This window comes from Thalassophryne amazonica, chromosome 16 (genome assembly GCF_902500255.1).
Source record: "Thalassophryne amazonica chromosome 16, fThaAma1.1, whole genome shotgun sequence".
In the NCBI taxonomy this organism is placed as follows: Eukaryota; Metazoa; Chordata; class Actinopteri; order Batrachoidiformes; family Batrachoididae; genus Thalassophryne; species Thalassophryne amazonica.
This window is the reverse complement of record NC_047118.1, coordinates 49946088-49966975: the sequence shown is the minus strand read 5'-3', so window position 1 is coordinate 49966975 and position 20888 is coordinate 49946088. Positions and strand designations below refer to the sequence as shown.

General features: G+C 42.3%; 1 protein-coding gene across 2 annotated transcripts in view; it reads right to left on the bottom strand.

The window, feature by feature from the left end:
- coro7 (coronin 7) overlaps nt 1-20888 on the bottom strand; it is a 222440-nt gene that overhangs the window by 47537 nt on the left and 154015 nt on the right. For both annotated transcript variants that reach the window (XM_034191187.1, XM_034191186.1), the window contains exons 3-7: nt 6661-6715; nt 5251-5308; nt 3921-4066; nt 3721-3819; nt 3530-3631 (exon numbers count right to left, since the gene is read on the bottom strand). In XM_034191187.1, the coding sequence (XP_034047078.1) occupies nt 3530-3631; nt 3721-3819; nt 3921-4066; nt 5251-5308; nt 6661-6715 (460 nt within the window). The remainder of the gene's footprint in view (nt 1-3529; nt 3632-3720; nt 3820-3920; nt 4067-5250; nt 5309-6660; nt 6716-20888) is intronic.

The window sequence follows — 20888 nt, the reverse complement described above, 5'->3', positions numbered from 1 at the left end:
TTTTAACACAGTGATGAGAGAGTTTGAGGGAAGAACAAGGAACTAACTGCTTGCAGCCAGACAGTTTTTTTTTCTTTCTTTTAATTGTTCACATGTGCGCACGTGAACGAATCCTCGGTGAGTGGACTGGAGATGTCCTGACTTTTTACTGGATGTGGACATGTCCTATCACTGGCAATCAGTCTGTGAGCAGGACTTTTATTGGACTTTATTTAAACACTTTTATGAGAGAAGAGCGAGGAACAGCAGCTGCAATCAGCATTTTTTTTTTCTGTGCTCTTTTTTGAGGGTGTAGTTTTACTGCATTGTGTACACGGTATAAAAACAATCCTACGTGATTTATACTGTAGGAACAATTACTGTATTGTGTACACGGTATAAAAACAATCCTACGTGATTTATACTGTGGGAACAATGGAACACAGCAGGAATCATAAATTGGCGTTGTGTAATATTGTATTGTGAGGGTGTGGCTTCCAGTCACGTTGAGTACCGTCGCGTTGCTCTGACTTGCACTGAAACCACTTAATTTCTGCATCGAGCACAGGACGCAAAAAATATGAAACATGTTTAATTTTGGGCGTCGGATTTGCTTCGTCCTTTGCGTCCCTTGTGCTGTTGTGGCGTTGAGCTGCATCGTCTCTGCACTAGGTTGCTTCCACATGGCGTCCTCGTATCGACGCACGACGCAACTGGAAGCAGCCCCGGTGTGAAAGGGGCCTTAGAGAGATTAGCTGTTGTTAACAATAACCAGGAAGTGGCATTAAAAATGAGAAGGCGTAGCTGCTCTGAGCTTCCGTAGAATAAGTCATAATGACTCCATGTGTGAGAAGTTTGCAGACCACTTCAGGAAGAAGGTGGACACTATCAGATGTAACATCTTGTCCTCACAGAGTAATATGGTTTTAAATGCATCTGAGTGTCTGCCTTCACCTGAGGAAAGCCTGGACAGTTTTGTCCTGGTCGATGGTGAGACGCTTGATAAGGTTTTCTCCTCAGTGAAGCCCACCACATGTGATTTAGATCTGATTTTTAAATTATTTTATGGACCTTTTAGAGATGAGCTTTTAAGCATCATGAATTGCTCTCTTCAAACGGGGGTCTTTCCTGCTGCATTTAAAGGGGCGGTGGTGAAAATTTTATAAAAACTAGTTTTTACGTGGTGTGTCCATAAAGTAACGGTCCTTTTTATTTATTTTTTTAAACTATATGGATTTCATTCATATGTTTTTACGTCAGACATGCTTGAACCCTCATGTGCATGCATGAGTTTTTCCACGCCTGTCGGTGACGTCATTCACCCGTGAGCACGCCTTGTGGAAGGAGTGGTCCCGCCCCCTCGTCGGATTTTCATTGTCTGGAAATGGCGGAATGAAAAGGACTTTTTTTCCATCAGAATTTTTTCAGAAGCTGTTAGAGACTGGCACCTGGAAACCATTCGAAAAATTTATCTGGCTTTTGGTGAAAATTTTACGGGCTTCACAGAGAATAAGGACTTTAACTACAGCTTTAAGGACCCCATTTAAGGACGGTCGGTGCGCCACGCTCCGAGCTGCGATGTCGCGGCACAAACCACTGGATCATTTCTAAGCTGATGGCTCTGTGGATACGAGACCGTCGTGTGCTCTTTCTCTGGTTATCACAAGAGCTGGACATCAGCCATTTTCCGGCAGATTTCACTTTTAACACGAGATGTTGTTATGGAAAGCCGCGTGGAGGCTTCACGCGTCACGACCGATTCGCTGATGAAGCAAGACAAAGGAACACCTCCGTTTCGGAGTGTTAGAGGACAAGTTTGGACATGCCTATCTCGGCTTTCAGTGCTTACCAGTGGAGTGAGTATAAGAGAACTTGTGGAGAGCTGGACAAGGCGTGCTCACAGGCGAATGACGTCACCGACAGGCGTGGAAAAACTCACGCATGCACACGAGGGTTGAAGCATGTCTGACGTAAAAACATATGAATGAAATCCATATAGTTTTTAAAAAAAATAAAAAGGACCGTTACTTTATGGACAGACCTTGTATTCAGCTTAGTGATTTTATTAATTCCCACAATGTCCTAGAGCAATTTCAGTCAGGATTTAGGGTGAACCACAGCACTGAGACAGCCCTTTTAAAGGTATTAAATGATTTTAGATTAAATTTTGATTCTAAGAAGTTGACCGTGTTGATTCTACTGGATCTGAGTGCAGCTTTTGATACAGTGGACCACACTGTCCTTTAAGCTTGTTTGAAGAACATTGGCCTCTCTGATACTGTGCACAAATGGTTTACTTCAGTATCTTACAGACGGGACTTTTATGGTAAGTCTCGATACTGCTCTTCTCATGTTCATGAAGGTCACATGTGGTGTGCCCCAGGGTTCGATTTTAGGACCAGTCCTTTTTAACAGTGTATAATGCTCCCGCTTGGTGGTGTCATCAGGAGACATGGAGTTAGCTTTCACAGCTACGCAGATGATACACAGCTGTATGTCTCGTGTCTCCTGATGACACAAGACCAGTGGACACACTTTTTAACTGTATCTTAGTATCGAATCCTGGATGGCAGAAAACTTTCTCCATCTCAACCAGGACAAAACCAAAGTTTTAGTTATTGGTCCTGAGGCCCTAAGAATGAAATTTTTACAGTTCCTTTTAATTCATCTCCACAAGTGAGAAACTTGGGTGTAATTTTAGACTCTGAGCTGAGTTTTATTCCACACATTAAACATATTACTAAATAGGTTTTACCATCTTAAGAACATTGCCCAGAGTCTGCCCCATTCTCTCTCGAGCCAACACGGAGACGCTGATGCATGCTTTTGTCACTAGTCGTATTGACTATTGTAATGCCCTGCTTTCTGGTCTTCCTAAGAAGAATATATCTGGCCTCCAACTCTTGCAAAATTCTGCAGCTCGTGTTCTGACAAGGACTACAAAGCGGAAGCATATTACACCGGTTTTAAAATCGCTGCATTGGCTCCCCGTGTCTTTTAGGATTGATTTTAAGGTTCTTTTAATGGTTTTTAAATGTCTTAATGGTCTTGGCCCTTCTTATCTTTCAGAATTGCTTTTACCATATGAACCCTCACGCTCTCTGCGCTCCTCTGGCAGCAGACTGTTAGTCATTTCCAAAGTTAGAACACACACTCATGGGGAGGCGTCTTTTCAGTTTTACGGTCCTCGTCTTTGGAATAGTCTGCCGGAGGGGCTCAGGGCTGCAGAGAATGTTCAGGTTTTTAAAAATAGGCTCAAGACTTATCTTTTTAGTTTAGCTTTTAATTAATGTTTACTTTTATTATCTTGTTTAAATTGTTATTGCCTTTTATTCTCTTATTCTTTTAATGTGCGTGTGTGTGTGGTGAGCGGTGGTGTGTACGACGTGGATTTTTGTGGGTTGATGTTTTTTACGTGGGTCGATAGTTCAACTGTACTGTTTTTACTTTGTGAAGCACTCTGTGTTGCATTTAATTGTATGAAAAGTGCTCTATAAATAAAGTTTGATTGATTTGATTGATTGAATGTGACCATCAAGTATGTTTTTACCTCCTTGCTCCCACCACTGGCCAATTCCTTCTTTGCAGACATCCGATTGGATAACGTCTTGTTTTTGGGTTGTTTGTCTGGGTGCAGGCTCACTTTCTCCACCTGAGGACAGTTGGACGTAACTGTCTGAGGTATGTGCATAGCAGAAAAACTGGATAAACTCTTGTCTCGTGTGCCTGGAGATTCCTTACCTGCTTGTTCCCTCCCTGCCACCACTCATCTGCAGACATGGCTGGAGACGTGCCCACTGTGTCTGGGTAGAGATCATCATGGAACTCCTGGCCTGAACGCTGAAGAACAACACACAAAAAAAAAATAAACACACACACACACTCACACATTTATAAATCATGTCTGTAAAGACGTCCAAAACGTCACTAGTGTTGCAAACCTTGCGTGGGACTTGATAGCTGATTGGCACAATGCAGCTGTCGGTCAGCTGAAGTACACGCATCACTTCACAAGACATGACATCCATCGCCAGCTTGGGTACCATGGCAGCTCCTCGTGTTGAGAAATCTGTCAAGCAATGGCTCACTGCAGAAAGAATCAGATAATCAGACAATACACCGTAAAAACGCTAACTTAAAACCTACTGAATTCAGGTCAAGCCTGGGAGCATGCGCTGGTGCTGGGTGTCACCACAGCCGCCATGTGAAACATTGGTGTGTCCTTAGCCTTCTCCAGGTCCAAAAAAAAAAAAAAAGAACCGTCAACACTGAGTCAGAGATGATAAAAATCCCATCAAGCATAATGAGCATTTGAGTAATTACGTAATTCCTGAAAAAAATTCTTCAGCACTTCATGACTGTTCAATCAATCACTGACTTTGTAAAATCCATGCTCTCTGTTCCTCTGTGACGCATCAAAAGCTGTAAAAGACATTAACATTCATGGAATTAGCTTCATAACTGTGTTACAGAGAACACAGTTTAAAAAAGCTCAATAATATAATTTTATACACAACTGTAAGTTGTGCTTCGCAAGAGAAACTAATACCTTCTGTCCGTCCATTCACACACCAAAAACATGCACATCCTAAAACTCAAGAGCCATAAAACTCTTAAAATTGAAATTTTATACATTAACACTGGGAGTCAAAGGTCTGTCTGCTAAACAATTGTGCATTTATGGCATTTACAAATGCCTTTTTTTTAAACTACATTTTGGTTCTCAAGTAGGAAATGTACAGAAACCCTGAATGCTCACATCGCATGGCCCACTAGATGGTGACAAAAGCTGCTCAAATGTGCTGCAATGTTTTAACTGTTATTCCTTCAAGAACCTTGGCGAAAATAAGATGGCTGACACCCAAAAATCAACAAACAGTTGTGCTCCTTCCCCTTACAGTCAATTTGCTTGTTTGTACAATCAGTTCAATAATGTCAATAATTTGTAAAACAACTGCAGCAGAGTATTTAGCCTTGTTTGCAGTGCCATCGTTGAACTTGCCGTCACTTATTGGTTATTTAGAGTGTTTTAAAGTCCAAATTCCATAATCCCTAAAAAAAAAAAAAAAGAAAGAAAGAAGAGAGAGAGACGAACCAAACACAGAGTCTGTGTCAGGTTCACCCAACAGAAAATTTTGTACAGTTTTGAACAGGGTGTATGTTTGATCATCTTCATAGCAAGGCTGGACATAATTAATCACTTTCTTTTATTCCATTTTTATTTCAATAGTGCAGGAGGGAAGTAACAGAAAACACAGGAGATGAAAATACCTTGAGAGAGGAACGGCTGAGAGGCAGAGACTTCAAAGCAATCGACCACAGTGTCTCCCTATGCAGAAAAACATCAATATACACTCAACAAAAATATAAACGCAACACTTTTGGTTTTGCTCCCATTTTGTATGAGATGAACTCAAAGATCTAAAACTTTTTCCACATACACAATATCACCATTTCCCTCAAATATTGTTCACAAACCAGTCGAAATCTGTGATAGTGAGCACTTCTCCTTTGCTGAGATAATCCATCCCACCTCACAGGTGTGCCATACCAAGATACTGATTAGACACCATGATTAGTGCACAGGTGTGCCTTAGACTGCCCACAATAAAAGGCCACTCTGAAAGGTGCAGTTGTATCACACAGCACAATGCCACAGATGTCGCAAGATTTGAGGGAGCGTGCAATTGGCATGCTGACAGCAGGAATGTCAACCAGAGCTGTTGCTCGTGTATTGAATGTTCATTTCTCTACCATAAGCCGTCTCCAAAGGCGTTTCAGAGAATTTGGCAGTACTCACAACCGCAGACCACGTGTAACCACACCAGCCCAGGACCTCCACATCCAGCATGTTCACCTCCAAGATCATCTGAGACCAGCTACTCGGACAGCTGCTGAAACAACTGGCTTGCATAACCAAAGAATTTCTGCACAAACTGTCAGAAACCATCTCAGGGAAGCTCATCTGCATGCTCGTCGTCCTCATCGGGGTCTCGACCTGATTCCAGTTCGTCGTCGCAACTTCGCACAGCCATTGAAGAGGAGTGGACCAACATTCCACAGGCCACAATTGACAACCTGATCAACTCTATGCGAAGGAGATGTGTTGCACTGCATGAGGCAAATGGTGGTCACACCAGATACTAACTGGTATCCCCCCCCCAATAAAACAAAACTGCACCTTTCAGAGTGGCCTTTTATTGTGGACAGTCTAAGGCACACCTGTGCACTAATCATGGTGTCTAATCAGCATCTTGATATGGCACACCTGTGAGGTGGGATGGATTATCTCAGCAAAGGAGAAGTGCTCACTATCACAGATTTAGACTGGTTTGTGAACAATATTTGAGGGAAATGGTGATATTGTGTATGTGGAAAAAGTTTTAGATCTTTGAGTTCATCTCGTACAAAATGAGAGCAAAACCAAAAGTGTTGCGTTTATATTTTTGTTGAGTGTATATAAAAAAGACCACAGATTTATAATGCATCAGAGATTAAATGACCTCATGTGATATCAAACAAAAATCACTGAGTTTGCACTTCTTTGTAATGCAGTTATGTTTATTATTTATAGTTATTATAGAAATATATATATTTTCCTGCATCATTATTTATATGGATCAGTAAAATATCTTTATCTGATCAATATGATTGACAGAGGGGCATTATTCCAAATCGTACCATGCCAGACAGTATGAGCAGCCCGGTGTCAGCATCAAACAGCGGGATGGGTGTCCTGAAAAGAGGGAAAATAAAACAGCAGAAAATAGAGAAGAGAGTAGAGCAGAAATAAAAGGAGAGAGGGGGACAAAGAGTTTCAAATTTAGTTTAATCCTGCAAGTTTATTCAAGGACAGTGTGATGGCCAGACGATTCGTGCACTTGCTACCAGAGGGTAGTCAAACGAGCTGAAGATCCACATAAATTACACTAGATGGAGAACCATGAACAATATTAAGGCAAAAAGAGCCGGTCAGTACTCAGTAATATTATTCACAGAACGTTTTATGAATATTTGGGAGATAACCACTAAGTCAGGAAAACATCTACTTGGCACAATCGCAATCAGACAATATAACTCAAGAAACCACTGAGCTTTAACTTGGACATATTAAATTCATTCATTTTCATTTGATGAAAAAAATTAATTAGCTGGGGAAGAATACATGTATAATGTGACATGTTGTCAAATGACAGCTATTAAGTGGTTATTACTTACAGGTAGAGCAATAAAACAATAAGTGGTGGCTTTAGAAATAAAAGAAAATGACAAGCTTATTTTAAGCTGCGCGTAACTTTAAAACCAAAAGAGCGAGAACGAAGAAGAGTCTGCTTGAGCTATTTATACAACAAAAATCCTTTCAGCATGGACTTGTAGCCGTCTTATTTGAGGTTTAGATCTTAACCCCTGTTAATGAATCAGAAAATAATTATTTATTTCTCTGACTCATTACATTATATTCCAGAACATTATCTACCCCAGTCCCCATTCACTGTGTATCTCACTTATTACTCTCTCCTTTTCTTTTCTGGCTAAATTCAAATAAAATCCTTTCCACTGTGTTGTGTGTAGGTATAACTGTATCAATTGACTTTAGAACATAAGTAATAGCTTACTTTTCTGATTTTGTTTATGTCTGTGTGGAAACAGTCCGTCTCTCTTATGGGCCTTGATGACTTAGCCAGCATATGCCAACTTGTGACAAATTTGACGAATACGCTGGCTATGTCGAATAAGTTATGCAGCTGTCACACCATGATGATTTAGCCAGGGTATGCTGATGTATAAAAAATGCTGCCAATACGCCATTATGTGGTAGCTGGCAAATACATTAAGTACTGTGGTCGTTCAGAACATGTTACGTATGTTTACATACATCAATATGTGATGAAGATAAGTTTGATATAAGTTACACATAAGTTCAAAGCACATTACTCATATGTTAGAAATAGTTTTGCGTAAGCTAGACATTATCTTGATGTATTCTGACTTACAAGTAACTGACATGCAACGTGGGGCAACAATCGCATAACTTACCTACAACGTATGGCTCATGTTATGCAGGACATATGAGCCATACGCTGGCATGCTTCTAAAATATTTCCATGCACAAAATTTTTCAGCGACCTCACCGTATTAGAACAGAATAGAATAGAATCTTTATTGTAAACATGTAAAATAAAATTAAAAAAAGATGCAAAGATGCAGAACATGCAACAACATTCATATCGTTACAGCATGTACCGACGCGCTTCATCGTGCTCTTAATTTATACAAAACTTAACCATAACGTTTTCAATGTACGTCAGAGTATTAGCCAAATTTTTGATACGTCGGCATACACACGCTACATTGTCAAGGTGTGACAGGGCCATTACCAACAACCACACCTGCTCCAATCCATCATCAATCCACATCCACTAACTGTCCAGGCAAACATTTCTATGGAATATTACTGTACAGATTAAAAGCCACTGCTTTTTCTAGTTGACCAAATTTGAATTCATTATTACCATGTATGTTCTCTTAATCTGGTGAGCTATTATAAAATGGAGGGGATTTATTTAATGTTGGACTGTCAAACTGCCATTTCACCTCATTACTTAGTGCACTAAACCAAATAGAATAATAATAATAATAATAATAGTAAGTCCCTTCGGCTGCTCACTTGTTTGCACTTGGGGTCGCCACAGCAAATCCAAGGTGGCACAAGTTTTACGCCGGATGCCCTTCCTGACGCAACTCCACATTACATGGAGAAATGTGGCAGGGGTGGGATTTGAACCCGGAACCTTCTGAACTGAAACCAAGCGCATTAACCACTTGCCAATATATATATATATCATAATTTGTGTGAAATTGCTTGGGTGAATCCTGCATGTGTGAACAAAAAGAATTTATGAAGGTCATGGAAACTGGAGACGCTATAGAACCACATCGGTCAGAGAAGGTGAAAAACAAGACTGAAAACACAATATTTTAAATGGAAAATAATAATTTTCAGGTGGGGGTATAGTATGATTACTAAAATTCTTGGAGGGAGCAACAGTCGCATCAAGTCAACCCGAGAGCTGCCTATTCTCTTTTGGATGCCATCAGATGTTACCTTTACCCTGTAAAACTGCCTCATCAGTCACTATTTTCTGATATTTTGAAGACAACTAGTAAAAACTAATTTCAAAAATTCATTAACAATGAAAGCAATCCTGAGTCAAATGTGAAACCCGAAGCTTTAGATTCTACATATGGGCTTCTACTTAGCCAGCTCCACTCATGCAGCAGTCACCTGCCTGCTCCCATGATCTGAAGAAGCTGAATGAGCTTTTAAGTGAGTAGGGAAAGTACAGCTGGATTTAGTGACCAAACCAAACAGGAAATCACGGCTTAAACTCAGGCACGCTTGCTCAAGTGCAAACAATGCTGCAAAATCGGTCTCATTTGCTATTTTTCTGCATATTCTCCCTCCTTTCATCACTGAAAGACAGTGTATTATTTTCCAGGTCCATTCCAGAGACAATGAGAGGACAGACTGCCCGCTGATCAACTAAAACAGGGCATCTGAGATATATCACGTGTTCCTGAAACTGAAGCAGAGAGGCAGCTCCAGTGATTGGTTTATGATGACGACCTTCAGTAACTGCGTTATTCCGGAGAAGACTGAGTCCACATCGACTGAAAATGACACGGTGGTGATGTAAGCCTCTATGTATGACTCGATAATGACAGACTCGCTTTGGTGAGTTTTAGGACAGTGCACTGGTAAACATGTAACGGTTTACATGAATCATGCGTGAATTCATAGCACAACATAAACAATAAAAAAAGCATGGAAAAAAATTTAAGCTATTAGAACCATTAAACTATTAAAACCTGAAAGGGCATCAACTTGGAATGTGCAAAATGCCAAGAATGATTGGCTCAGGCTACTATTACTGTCTATGCAATAGGAGTTGGACTGCATATGTAAAATTTTAAATTACAGGGATACAGTTTTTGAGGGGGGAAAGTATCAAATTTTATCCAGTCAAATGTAATTTGTGTCAAGTTCATAAAAATTATAGCTGTTATGTAGTGCATGCTATGAAAATGTTGGTTCAGGCCTGGGAACATGTGCACGGAACCACCTTGAGTCTCAGATGGCAACCAACCAGGCAAAAAAAACCACCAGTGTGGTTTACTGTAAGAATATAGTAGTCATTAAATTAATATCATGTAGTTATGATATAAAATATTGGGAGACTACTCTGCCTGAAAGGAACAGGTCCAAACTGTTTCCATGTATCTTGAGATATGATACAAAATGCAAAACAGGCACAATTTCTCCAATTACAGCCACAAAAGCCTATAACGTCTTCTGGGTTGCCTGGGTGTCTTGGTGGCTTTCCTCACTCTTCTCTTTCTTGCACAGTCAGTTTTTGAGAACTGTCTACTCCACGCAGATTTATTATAGAGTGCCCTACTGTTTGTTACAGTTACTTCCTAACTGATGTAAATAAAGTCCAAGACATATTCAGTCACTTGGAAATGTTCATGTATCCATGCCCTGACTTGACTGAAGAAAACTGGCAATAAAACTGATATTTACAGGCGTTATACCAAAGGGGCCCATTACTTAACAAATAAAACAGTTCTGACTGTGTTGAATGTTTGGTCTCCAAAGTAAAGGTCAAACAATGTCGACGTCCACGGGATTCTATGACATATATGTTACCCCGTAACATGATAACTAAGCATGACACATGGTGCAAACTATTCCTTTTTAAAATCCTACTAACTCAACCAATAATTTGCATCATGTTTTACCATAATTGGAGCAACTTTAACTTTTGACCCCTGTACAAACTGAAAGTGACCTTTGTCGCCATGCTTGCTGTTTTTACCCCATAATTCCAGAACATTCACTCAGAGATAGTCCAAATTATACCTTTTTGGAATCTTTGTGATCAGACACATAATGTGGTATAGCTTTCAATATGATTGGAACATTTTTTTGGACCCCTATGCAGTTCTTCAATTGACCCCTACTTGGCCCCCTATTGAAAATTCAAATGGCTGTTATTTTTCTAAAATATGTACCAAAAGGTATACACAGTCAAACTTTGGTGCTTGTAACCGGATTTGAAGGATTCCTCTGCAAATATTCTGCTATCTGCTGCACTATGTGAGAGTTATGAAAAGAAAAAGAGGGCATGGACAGCAGCAACTCTTTTACATTCAAAGTAAAAAAGTAACTAATTACCTTCAGCAGCTCCCTTGTTTTCCACTGAAGGTCACCACAGCAGATTCAATGTGGATCTGCATCTTGATTTAGCCTGCCACCAAGCCTGCCAACTCCTTTACACTTAAAGTAAAGGCACATAAATAGCTTATTTTTCTTTGAGCATACCAGTTATTAAAAATGTCCAAGGTCAAGCTCTTGAGCTGGTCACTAATTAGAAGTATTTGGGTTTAATTGTGGATGCAGAGCTCTCCTTCAAAGCTCATATTAGACATTTGATTTCTGAATTGAGAGTGAAGCTTGGGTTCTTCTATAGAAAGAAGTCCTGTTTTCCCTCAAGCCCTGAAGCATTTGATAAATGCTACTTTCATGCCTGTATTGGACAATGGTGTATGCCTTCCAGCACGTGTTTGCAGTCCTTGTCTCCAGTGTATCATTGTGCTCTCAGATTATCACTGGTAGTAGCCACTTTACCCATCACTGCGAACTGTACACAAGGCTGGCATGTCCTTTTTGGAAGCAAGGTGGCTCACGCACTGGATGACTTGGTATATAAGGCATTGTTGGGCTGGTTCCGACTTATGTGTCCACTTTTTGCGGAGAACTGTAAGCTGCTATGCCTTGCATTCGAATGACACTGTTTTTCTGTTCCCTGTGTTTGAACAAAAAAGTGAAAGCTTTTACCCTGTCTTAGGACCATGAGCTTTATTGTGTTCAAGCTTGCATTGTTATTTAAAATATGTGTCCATAGGTGAGCTGATTGTATTGTAGTTTATGGTAGATGTGTTGCTCTTATCATTTTTTATTATTGCTCTGCCTGTTGGTGTGTGCTGTTGCCTTCTTGGCCAGATCACCCCTGAGAAAACAGGTCTTGATCTCAGTGGGTTTTTCTTATCTGGTTAAATAAAGGTTAAATTAAATAATTGGAATGAAATCTTAAAATGTGTGTTTTTAAGGATGCATCACCTCAGTGCCTCTCAATTATTTTCAGTAACAACACTCATTTTAAACACCCGAACCATATTAGCTCACTGAAAAGGTGTATATCCAGCCCAGTCTCACGTTTTTTTTCGTCCTCCTGTCACGAATGAGTCAAATTTTCGAGACGGGGTTTTTTAAACTCACTATTACTAACACTACTCCTACCCCAACCCTAACCTTAAACATAACCTAATCCTACTCCTCCTCCACCACCCTAACCATAGCGACCTGACCCCCGCTTCACTTTTAATTTTGTGCAGCCATCACGGAATGTATTAGAATGAACTTTGTGCTGCCGTGACGAAAAATGAGGTGCTTGTTGTCACAATATCACAAACAATAGATTAATGTATATTTTGTGCTGCTGAATCACGACTTGCCGTGAGACCAGGTTGGTATAACATGACCCCTTTAATGAATTAAATAAATATGCAGTCAGATGGCTATCAGGATGGTCCTTCTCATCTTCTCTCCTTATGATGTCACAAATTGCACCACATCTTGTCTTTGTCTCTTATCAGAGCAAAAGGCAGCCAGACTTTCTTAAAGTGACTGGTCAGTAAACACCTCCATTACTCCTCCTCCCATTCCTTGTCCTTACTCCCCTTACTTTCTGATTGAGGGCACTACCTTACACCCCATGCTTGCTTTGCAGCTCCAATCCCAGTTATTTCTGTGACTGCCTAAAGTTTTGCATGGCGTTATCTCAGGTTTTCTCACAGTAAATACACAAGTCAAACAACCCACATAACAGGAGTGGAGCTTTATCCCTGATAATGACCGCTGTTTACTGTCGCTTTCATGCTTCACCTCACTGCCCAGCTATTTTCCCACGTAGAAAAAAAAAAAACACAGACCTATGCATGTGCATGTTTACGCACAAAGATGTAGACTCATGCATATGCAGCTATAACATCACGTAACGCCACTGCACTAATAACAGCACGTAGTTACACTCATGCAGAGTTAAGTGAGGGAGTGAGGATGTGGTGCTGGTCTCAATCACACAGATGCGATCAAGAATGGAAAGGAAAAACATTACAGTGCTATTCGTGCTCTGTGAACAGATGTGTATGCAACACACTAATCAGCTTTTTTCAGTCCGGTGTGGTGCACGACAACAAAGTTAATTAACTCCATGCATGCCTACAACTTTAGTTCTGACAGCATCACATACAGACAGTGATGGGTGGAGATGTGTGATCTAAGATGCACACTTTTAAAGCGTTAAAACCCTTTGTTGTTGCAGAAATGGCAACATTTTCTCCGAGTGTCATTCATGTTTTTCAGCTTCAAAACTCTCCTTGATGAGTTCCACGTTTGCTCTGGACCAACAGGTTTCCAGATCTATTGACGTTGTAACGCCCTGCCTGATGATGCAGGAATCCCAGCTGGCTTCAGTCTGTCAACTGGCACAATGCTCCTAGCAAAATTTACCCAAAGCAGAAAGTGGAGTCCCTGCCTCGTCTGCCATCGCCTCCGCTACCTGCCCACTCAGTACCAAACGCACATTATAAAACAGCCTTCTGACCGTGACAGCAGCCTTCAACACCAAGAGATATGATGGGTATATTACTCTACTCTGTGGATGGCGTGCGATGTCAGCGCTGGTATATTATGATTATGAGAATGTGTTATTTGATATTACAGGAGATACTATAAATCACTGGAAATAACAGACTAATGAAGGACCTGGTGAATGATGAGGACGACGGGCGCTTTTGCAGCTGAGACGCTGCCAGTGACAAACCACAAGTTGAAAGAAACAATAATAAGTATGTAGGGGCATTGAAGTGACGGTTTCACATTTCACACATTTCACATCTTCAGATTCTGCAGCGGTCGCCTTTATGACTTCACAGTCACGTAATAATAATAGCTTGTTGTCAATATAAGCGTGACAAAATGTGAAAAAACTGTACATGCATGACCTTGTGCATGCATAGCACAGTATGTACAATAAGGTTATGAGTTGAGCTCGAGCAGCAACTACAAGATCTGTATCAGTCAAAGGGTCTTTTCTCTGCAGGAGACCTGCAGCTCCATTACATCTTAACTCAAAAAAGCAAGCAGTCGACAGGTAGGAACTGGCTACACAGTGGAAAAGAAAGACACACTAGAATAGAATATGGAAAATGGTCTGCATTTATACAGCACCTTTATGGTCAAAGGGCTTTACAGTGATACCACACATTCATCCATACCAATGTCAGAGTGCTGCCATGTAAGGCACTGTCTGGCAGCACAGTGGATTAGTGGTTAGCACTGATGCCTACCAGTAAGAAGGTTGTGGGATCACTTACCGTCCTTTCTGTGGAGTTTGCATGTTCTCTCCGTGTCTGTGTGGGTTTCCTCCAGGTGCTCTGGTTTCCTCCCACAGTCAAAAACATGCTTATTTAGGCCCCTGATCAATGCAGCATCCCTACATCTGGAGTTGGTTCCTAGGCATCTGACTGGTCACCAACTGCTCCTAGTGGTTGGATTGTGTCTAACTGTAATTAGGATTGGTTAAATGCAGATGCTTGCAGGACAAATCTTGTTGTCTGTATGTAAAATTACAAATAAATGCTATTATTATTACACAACAGGAGCAATTTGGGGATTAAGGAACTTGCCCAAGGAACCTGAGTGATTGTGTGATCTGATTTGAACAAAGGTCCCTCTGGTCAAAAGATTACCTGTTTAATCACTTGACCATTAACTCCACATAGAAATATACTGGATTACAATCCCAACCTAAGCAGTAAGTAGGTTCCACACACTCTTAGCACTAACATGTTGTCATGAATTTCATAGCCATATTGGTTTTTAAATGATTTCTTTGAACTGTTCTTTTCAGAGTCAGAATGATTGTAAAACATACACATTCAACAGAATAAACACAGAATGTAGTGCACAAGTTTTAATTTATTTTGGGTTTGTACAATGAATACAGGGTTGAAATTTCACAAAGCGCACCTATTATTTGGTTAAACCTGATGCCTGGGGAAGCCATCAGTAAGCTTCTGGGAGAATTATGCTTGGATATTTAAGCACCCTTCTTGATAGAGCTGGTGGTAGTAATAGTAGTAGAGGAAGAATAAAGACCTATATTGGTCCTTAGGCCCACTGGTGTTGGTGTTTATCCTCAGATTCCAGTGTTTATTGGATGAGAGCCTACGGATGCTCCTGGATGGGATGCTGGTCTGACAAGTTACTTCCACAGCTGATACTAGAGGAGCTACGACCACTACCTTTGCACCCCACCCCACCCCACCCCCAGGACTAAACCAAACCAGCTTTTTTAGGTTCCTTAGATGACCCCAAAACACAATCAGGATGTTCCCAAAAATAAAAACTGGCCTCAAGCCAGTTAGCCAAGATGGCGTCCAAGATGGCCGCCAAAATGGGGTTTTTCACTAACACACCTTTAAACAACATATAAACAACTTAAATATCACAGAGATTCAATGGGAAGACCATTGCAGGTCACAGCAAACTCATTTGTGCCTCAACTAAATTCATTCATGGGTTTAAGATTCAAAATGGTGTCCAAAATGGGCCCCAATAGACCCTTATCATTAAAATACATAACAGGAAGTTGTTTATATGTTGTTTAAAGGTGTTATAATGAGAAAAAAAACAAAAAAAACAACAACCCTATTTTGGCAACCATCTTGGATAACTGGCTTGAGGCCAGTTTTTATTTTTGGGAACATACTGATTGTGTTTTGGGGTCATCTAAGGAACCTAAAAATTTGGTTTGGTTTAGTCCTGGGGGGGGGGGGGGCAAAGGTAGTGGTCGTAGCTCCCCTAGTATGAAGCTGGTACCATTTACTGCTGGGTGGATTGAGACAATGCAAATGAAGTGTCTTTTCCAAGGTCACACAGGATTTGGGCAGAACAGTGGCTCAATAGTTTGCACTCTTCCTTCACAGCAAGAAGGTCTGGGATTTGACTCCACCCATGCCTGGTTTCTTTCTGTGTGAAGTCTGCACATTCTCTCCATGTCTGCGTGGTTTTCCCCCAGGTACTGTCAAAAACATGCACATTAAAGTCTGCTCCTTTCTCTGCCCCTGACCAAGTCAGCATCTCTACATCTGGAGTTGGTCCCCGGGTGCTGGACTGTGGCTGCCCACTGCTCCTAGTGGTTGGATGTCTAACTGTAATTATGATGGGTTAAATGCAGAGGACAAATTTTGCTGTATGTATTCATGTATGAACAATGACAATAAAGGCGCTTCTTCTTCTTCAGACAGTTTGTGACCAGGAAATGAGCCCAGGTCTGCATATTGGTAGCCTAGCTCCTTAACCCACTGAGCCAACTGCTCTATGAGCATCAAGATTTTATGTGTTCCTCTTTTTTTAATATTTCCCCCAGGGTTTCATAAAAATTGACTTGGTGAGTGTGTGTGTGTAAAGCTTACAAAAAATAAATAAAATACATTGACAACAAAGACAAAAACAAAAACAGTATCAGGTGGATGTGAAAAAATCTTGTGCATTAATGAACTTACTTAAGTAACAAGACCATCATTAATCGTGCACGCTCCAATCATCAATATCAGGTGTTTGCTGTAATCAGAGGTGAGACGAAGTCACCATCAAGTCTCTCTCAAGTCATGAATCAGAAAGTCCCAAGTCAAGTCTCAAGTCCTCATGACCACCAGTTGTTTGCAAGCTGACTTGAGACTTGACTTGGGACTTGCAGAATGATGACTTGAGAATGACTTGACAGTAACTTCGTCCCACCTCTGGCTGTAACACAACAGCTTATCATTAGTGTCTTTACTTCACTTGTTTGGGAACATGAGCTGTTGTCACACGCTGGCACATCCAACATGCCACAGAACCACCCTTGGTCCTGGATAGCAACCATCAAGGCAGATAACCAGTCCATCCTCACCTCTTGAAAGCAACCACCTTTCTGCCCTCATACAGATAAATTTCTGATGGCCAAGTGGAAAAAATATTTGAACAATAAACCTACCATATTTACTCCCTCAGGGGAGGTGATGATCTAGTGGTTAAGCATTGGGCTTGAGACCAGAGAATCCTTGGTCCAAGTTGCTCCTGATGTGCAGTGGGTGACTTCCATGGCAGCAGCCTTATATCGGGGTGAATGTGAGGCACTGATCTGTAAAGCGCTTGGATGCAGACAGAAAGGCGCTATATAAATGCAGTCCATTTACCATAATAAACACTCCCTCTCTAATAGAAGCCACCCCCCCTCGATTTTTTTTCTGCACACTCCATGCAGTGAAATTGTGAATTCCTAATAGAAAAGAACAGAGTAAAATGAAAATGAAATAGTCCTACCTCATTGCCATGAAATCTCAAGTCTGTTCTGGTTCCCATGTTGCTTATGCAGCTGCAGTGCCTCGCAAATCAGACCCTTCCCTGTTATCCTTGTTCCTACACCACTCCCAGATGAGCTTCCTATACAGCAAAATCACCAGTGTAAAACTAACACAGGCAGTGTTAATTTAACACTTTAACAGTGTTAATTTATCTGTGTTAGTGGGACTAATGACTGTCACGAGTGGGACCATATGTTCACTGGCAGTGTTAAATTAACACTGGTAATTTTACTGTGTATGGATTAGGAAAATCTGAGCAGCATGATGCTTGCGCTAAGCCATTTTATGTAATTGTGTGCTACTGTATGCAGAAAAACATTTGAGTCTGCGTTGCTTCTCTTGCATGCAATATTCATATACGTACATACCGTAAGGCTATACTGTGTACAGCATGCATGCATGAATGTGCACAGAAACGATCATCAATAAATGCCCCTTCACAAAAATTGCAGGCCCCTGGGGTTTTTATTAGACTAAATACAGTATACACAGTAAAAAAAAATGCAATGAACTGCACTTTTCAGTTCACTGAAAAACCTGATGAGTTTGTTCAACTCAAACAATCTGAAAAAACAGATTTAACAACTGAAGTTAAGACTAATAACTCAAGCATTGACAATTCGCAGAATTTGAGAACTGGCCACTTCAAGGAAGGTTGCATAATCTATCTATAAACTTGTTTTTGTTGCACACTGCCGAAGCCCTAATTTCAAGTAAATGCAGCTCCTCATTCATGATGACAATGTTCAGCAAGTGCACTAAAGTGCAAAGCACTTACTCTGCTGAGTTGGGCTAAATGTGTGCATGTGTTGTCAAAGTGTGTTTTGATTGAGTGCCCTCGGCTTCCCTGCTGTGCCCCCTTCAGTAGCTGGTTCATTAGAAGGGAATTAGAAGTGATGCTCTGCATCCTCCAGAGGGAAAGAAAAGCCAGGATTGTTGGTGGAGGGGCCAGCTGTGGTCGAGTTGGTGCCCCACTGACGAGGTTCTCAGATGGGCTGCCAAGTGGCTGTGGGCCTCTGTGATTCGCCGGAGACTTGTCCTCAATGACACATGCACATACACAAGCACACTCGTTCTCAAAATTGAATTAAACTCACTGAGTCGCAGTCCAGTGTCAACAAGTCTTCAGTGACCCCTTTAACACTCTATAACTTTTAAACACACTAACTAGCAAAAATGAAAAAAAAAAACAAGCAAGACAAAACACAAATATATATTATAATTAGAAGCCAACAATTACGTACATGCACTCTTGTCACCCAAACAGCAGATTGAGTATAAATGTGCCGTAAAATGGTCCAGACTGGCTGAGTTATAAACCAGCTGGGTCACTGGTCATAAACTGACACTAAACTGGGAGGTCTCATGGGTATAGAGCCAAGTGGGTGTGGATTAGAGAATGTGGATGTTATGATGGTGTCAGAATGTTCAAACTAATGGCCATGTGGGACCTGAAAACTCCCAATTAATAATATAAATGCAATCTGATAAAATAAGACGGCTGAAAAAAAAAAAAAAAAAAACATGCTCTAAAATGTTTGGCTTTGTATTATCTGAAGTTTCTGAGGTGTGTTTCCGGTCTGGTCTCAAGCAGGTGCGTGTTTATGGTTGGGGGCCGTGATGAACCTGTGGATCCCTGGAAAAGATGAGTTCCGCATTAACCTCTAGGTTCAACATCAAGGGTCTTGACCAGATGACCATCAAATGACCTGCCAGCAAGGGCCTGGGAACCGACAGACAGCCACAACCTCCTCAGAGGGTGGAAGGGAGGACACCGTCAACAGAAAAAGCATCAAGGTCATGATAAATATGATCCTTTTGTTGGGAAAGTGTAGTGACACGGACCCACAACAGGGGGCGCAAATAAACGGCCAATAGATGAGCCAAAAAGTAACAATTTAATGTTGTGAAATGTGCACAACGAACATACAGACAATCTCAGAATATAATTACAGTCAATCCACAAAGGTGACGTGTGGGCAGGCTCGAGGATAGAAGACGTCTGTCCTGAGAAGAGCCGGAACCACACGATTTCCGCCAGCCACAGAACCTGGTGAATACTGGAGCCGCCAAGTCCCGAATTCCCAGGTGATCACCGTCCCCGACTGTCGGATCTGGTACTGCTGGCGAAGAACAAAGACAGTCAAGTGTGGGTGTGTGTACACCCAGTAACAACAGCGGTGGGAATGTCACCTCCACCTCTCACTCAATATGTTGCAGCGATCCCTCAGAGGAAAAAGAGTGCCGTCCTGCACAGCCTCCACAAAAAGGACCGGTACTCCTGCAAACACTCACAATATACAGCTTATAAGTAAACACAAATGGCTGAGGATATTACCTCCAATGAAGTATGATATCTCGGTAACGAGGTGGAGATGACGTCTGGTCTTTATGGAGTGAGAGGACGTTGAGTAGATGGGTGACAGCTGTCAAGAGGTAATGAGCGACAGCTGTCACCCCCGGCTGTGTCCATGGCGGCAGCGCCCTCTCGTGCCTGAAGCCCGCACTTCAGGCAGGGCGCCCTCTGATGGTGGGCCAGCAGTACCTCCTCTTCTGGCGGCCCACACACAACAGGACCCCCCCCTCAACGGGCGCCTCCTGGCGCCCGACCCGGCTTGTTGGGGTGTCGACGGTACAAGTCGGCCAGGAGGGCCGGATCCAGGATGAAGCTCCTCTTCACCCAGGAGCGTTCTTCGGGTCCATACCCCTCCCAGTCCACCAAGTACTGGAACCCCCGGCCCATCCGACGGACGTCCAGGAGCCGGCGCACCGTCCAAGCCGGCTCCCCGTCGATGATCCGAGCAGGAGGCGGCGCCGGGCCGGGAGCACAGAGGGGTGAGGTGTGGTGAGGTTTGATGCGTGACACGTGGAAAACCGGATGGATCCGCAGTGAAGCCGGGAGTTGGAGCTTCACTGCGGCAGGACTGAGGACTTTGAGGATCTTGAAGGGGCCAATGTACCTGTCCTGAAGTTTCGGGGAGTCCACCTGGAGGGGGATGTCCTTCGTGAAAAGCCACACCTCCTGCCCGGGCTGGTAAGCAGGGGCCGGGGATCGCCCGCGGTCTGCATGGGTCTTCGCCCTCGTCCGGGCCTTCAACAAGTCAGAACGGGCGGAACGCCACACCCGACGGCACTTCCGCAGGTGGGCCTGGACCGAGGGCACACGACCTCTCCCTCCACCACGGGAAACAACGGGGGCTGATACCCCAAACACACCTCAAATGGGGAGAGGCCGGTGGCAGAAGACACCTGGCTGTTATGCGCATACTCGATCCAGGCCAGATGGTTACTCCAGGCCGTCGGGTGCGCGGATGTTACGCAGCGGAGGGTCTGTTCCAGTTCCTGGTTGGCCCGCTCTGCCTGTCCGTTCG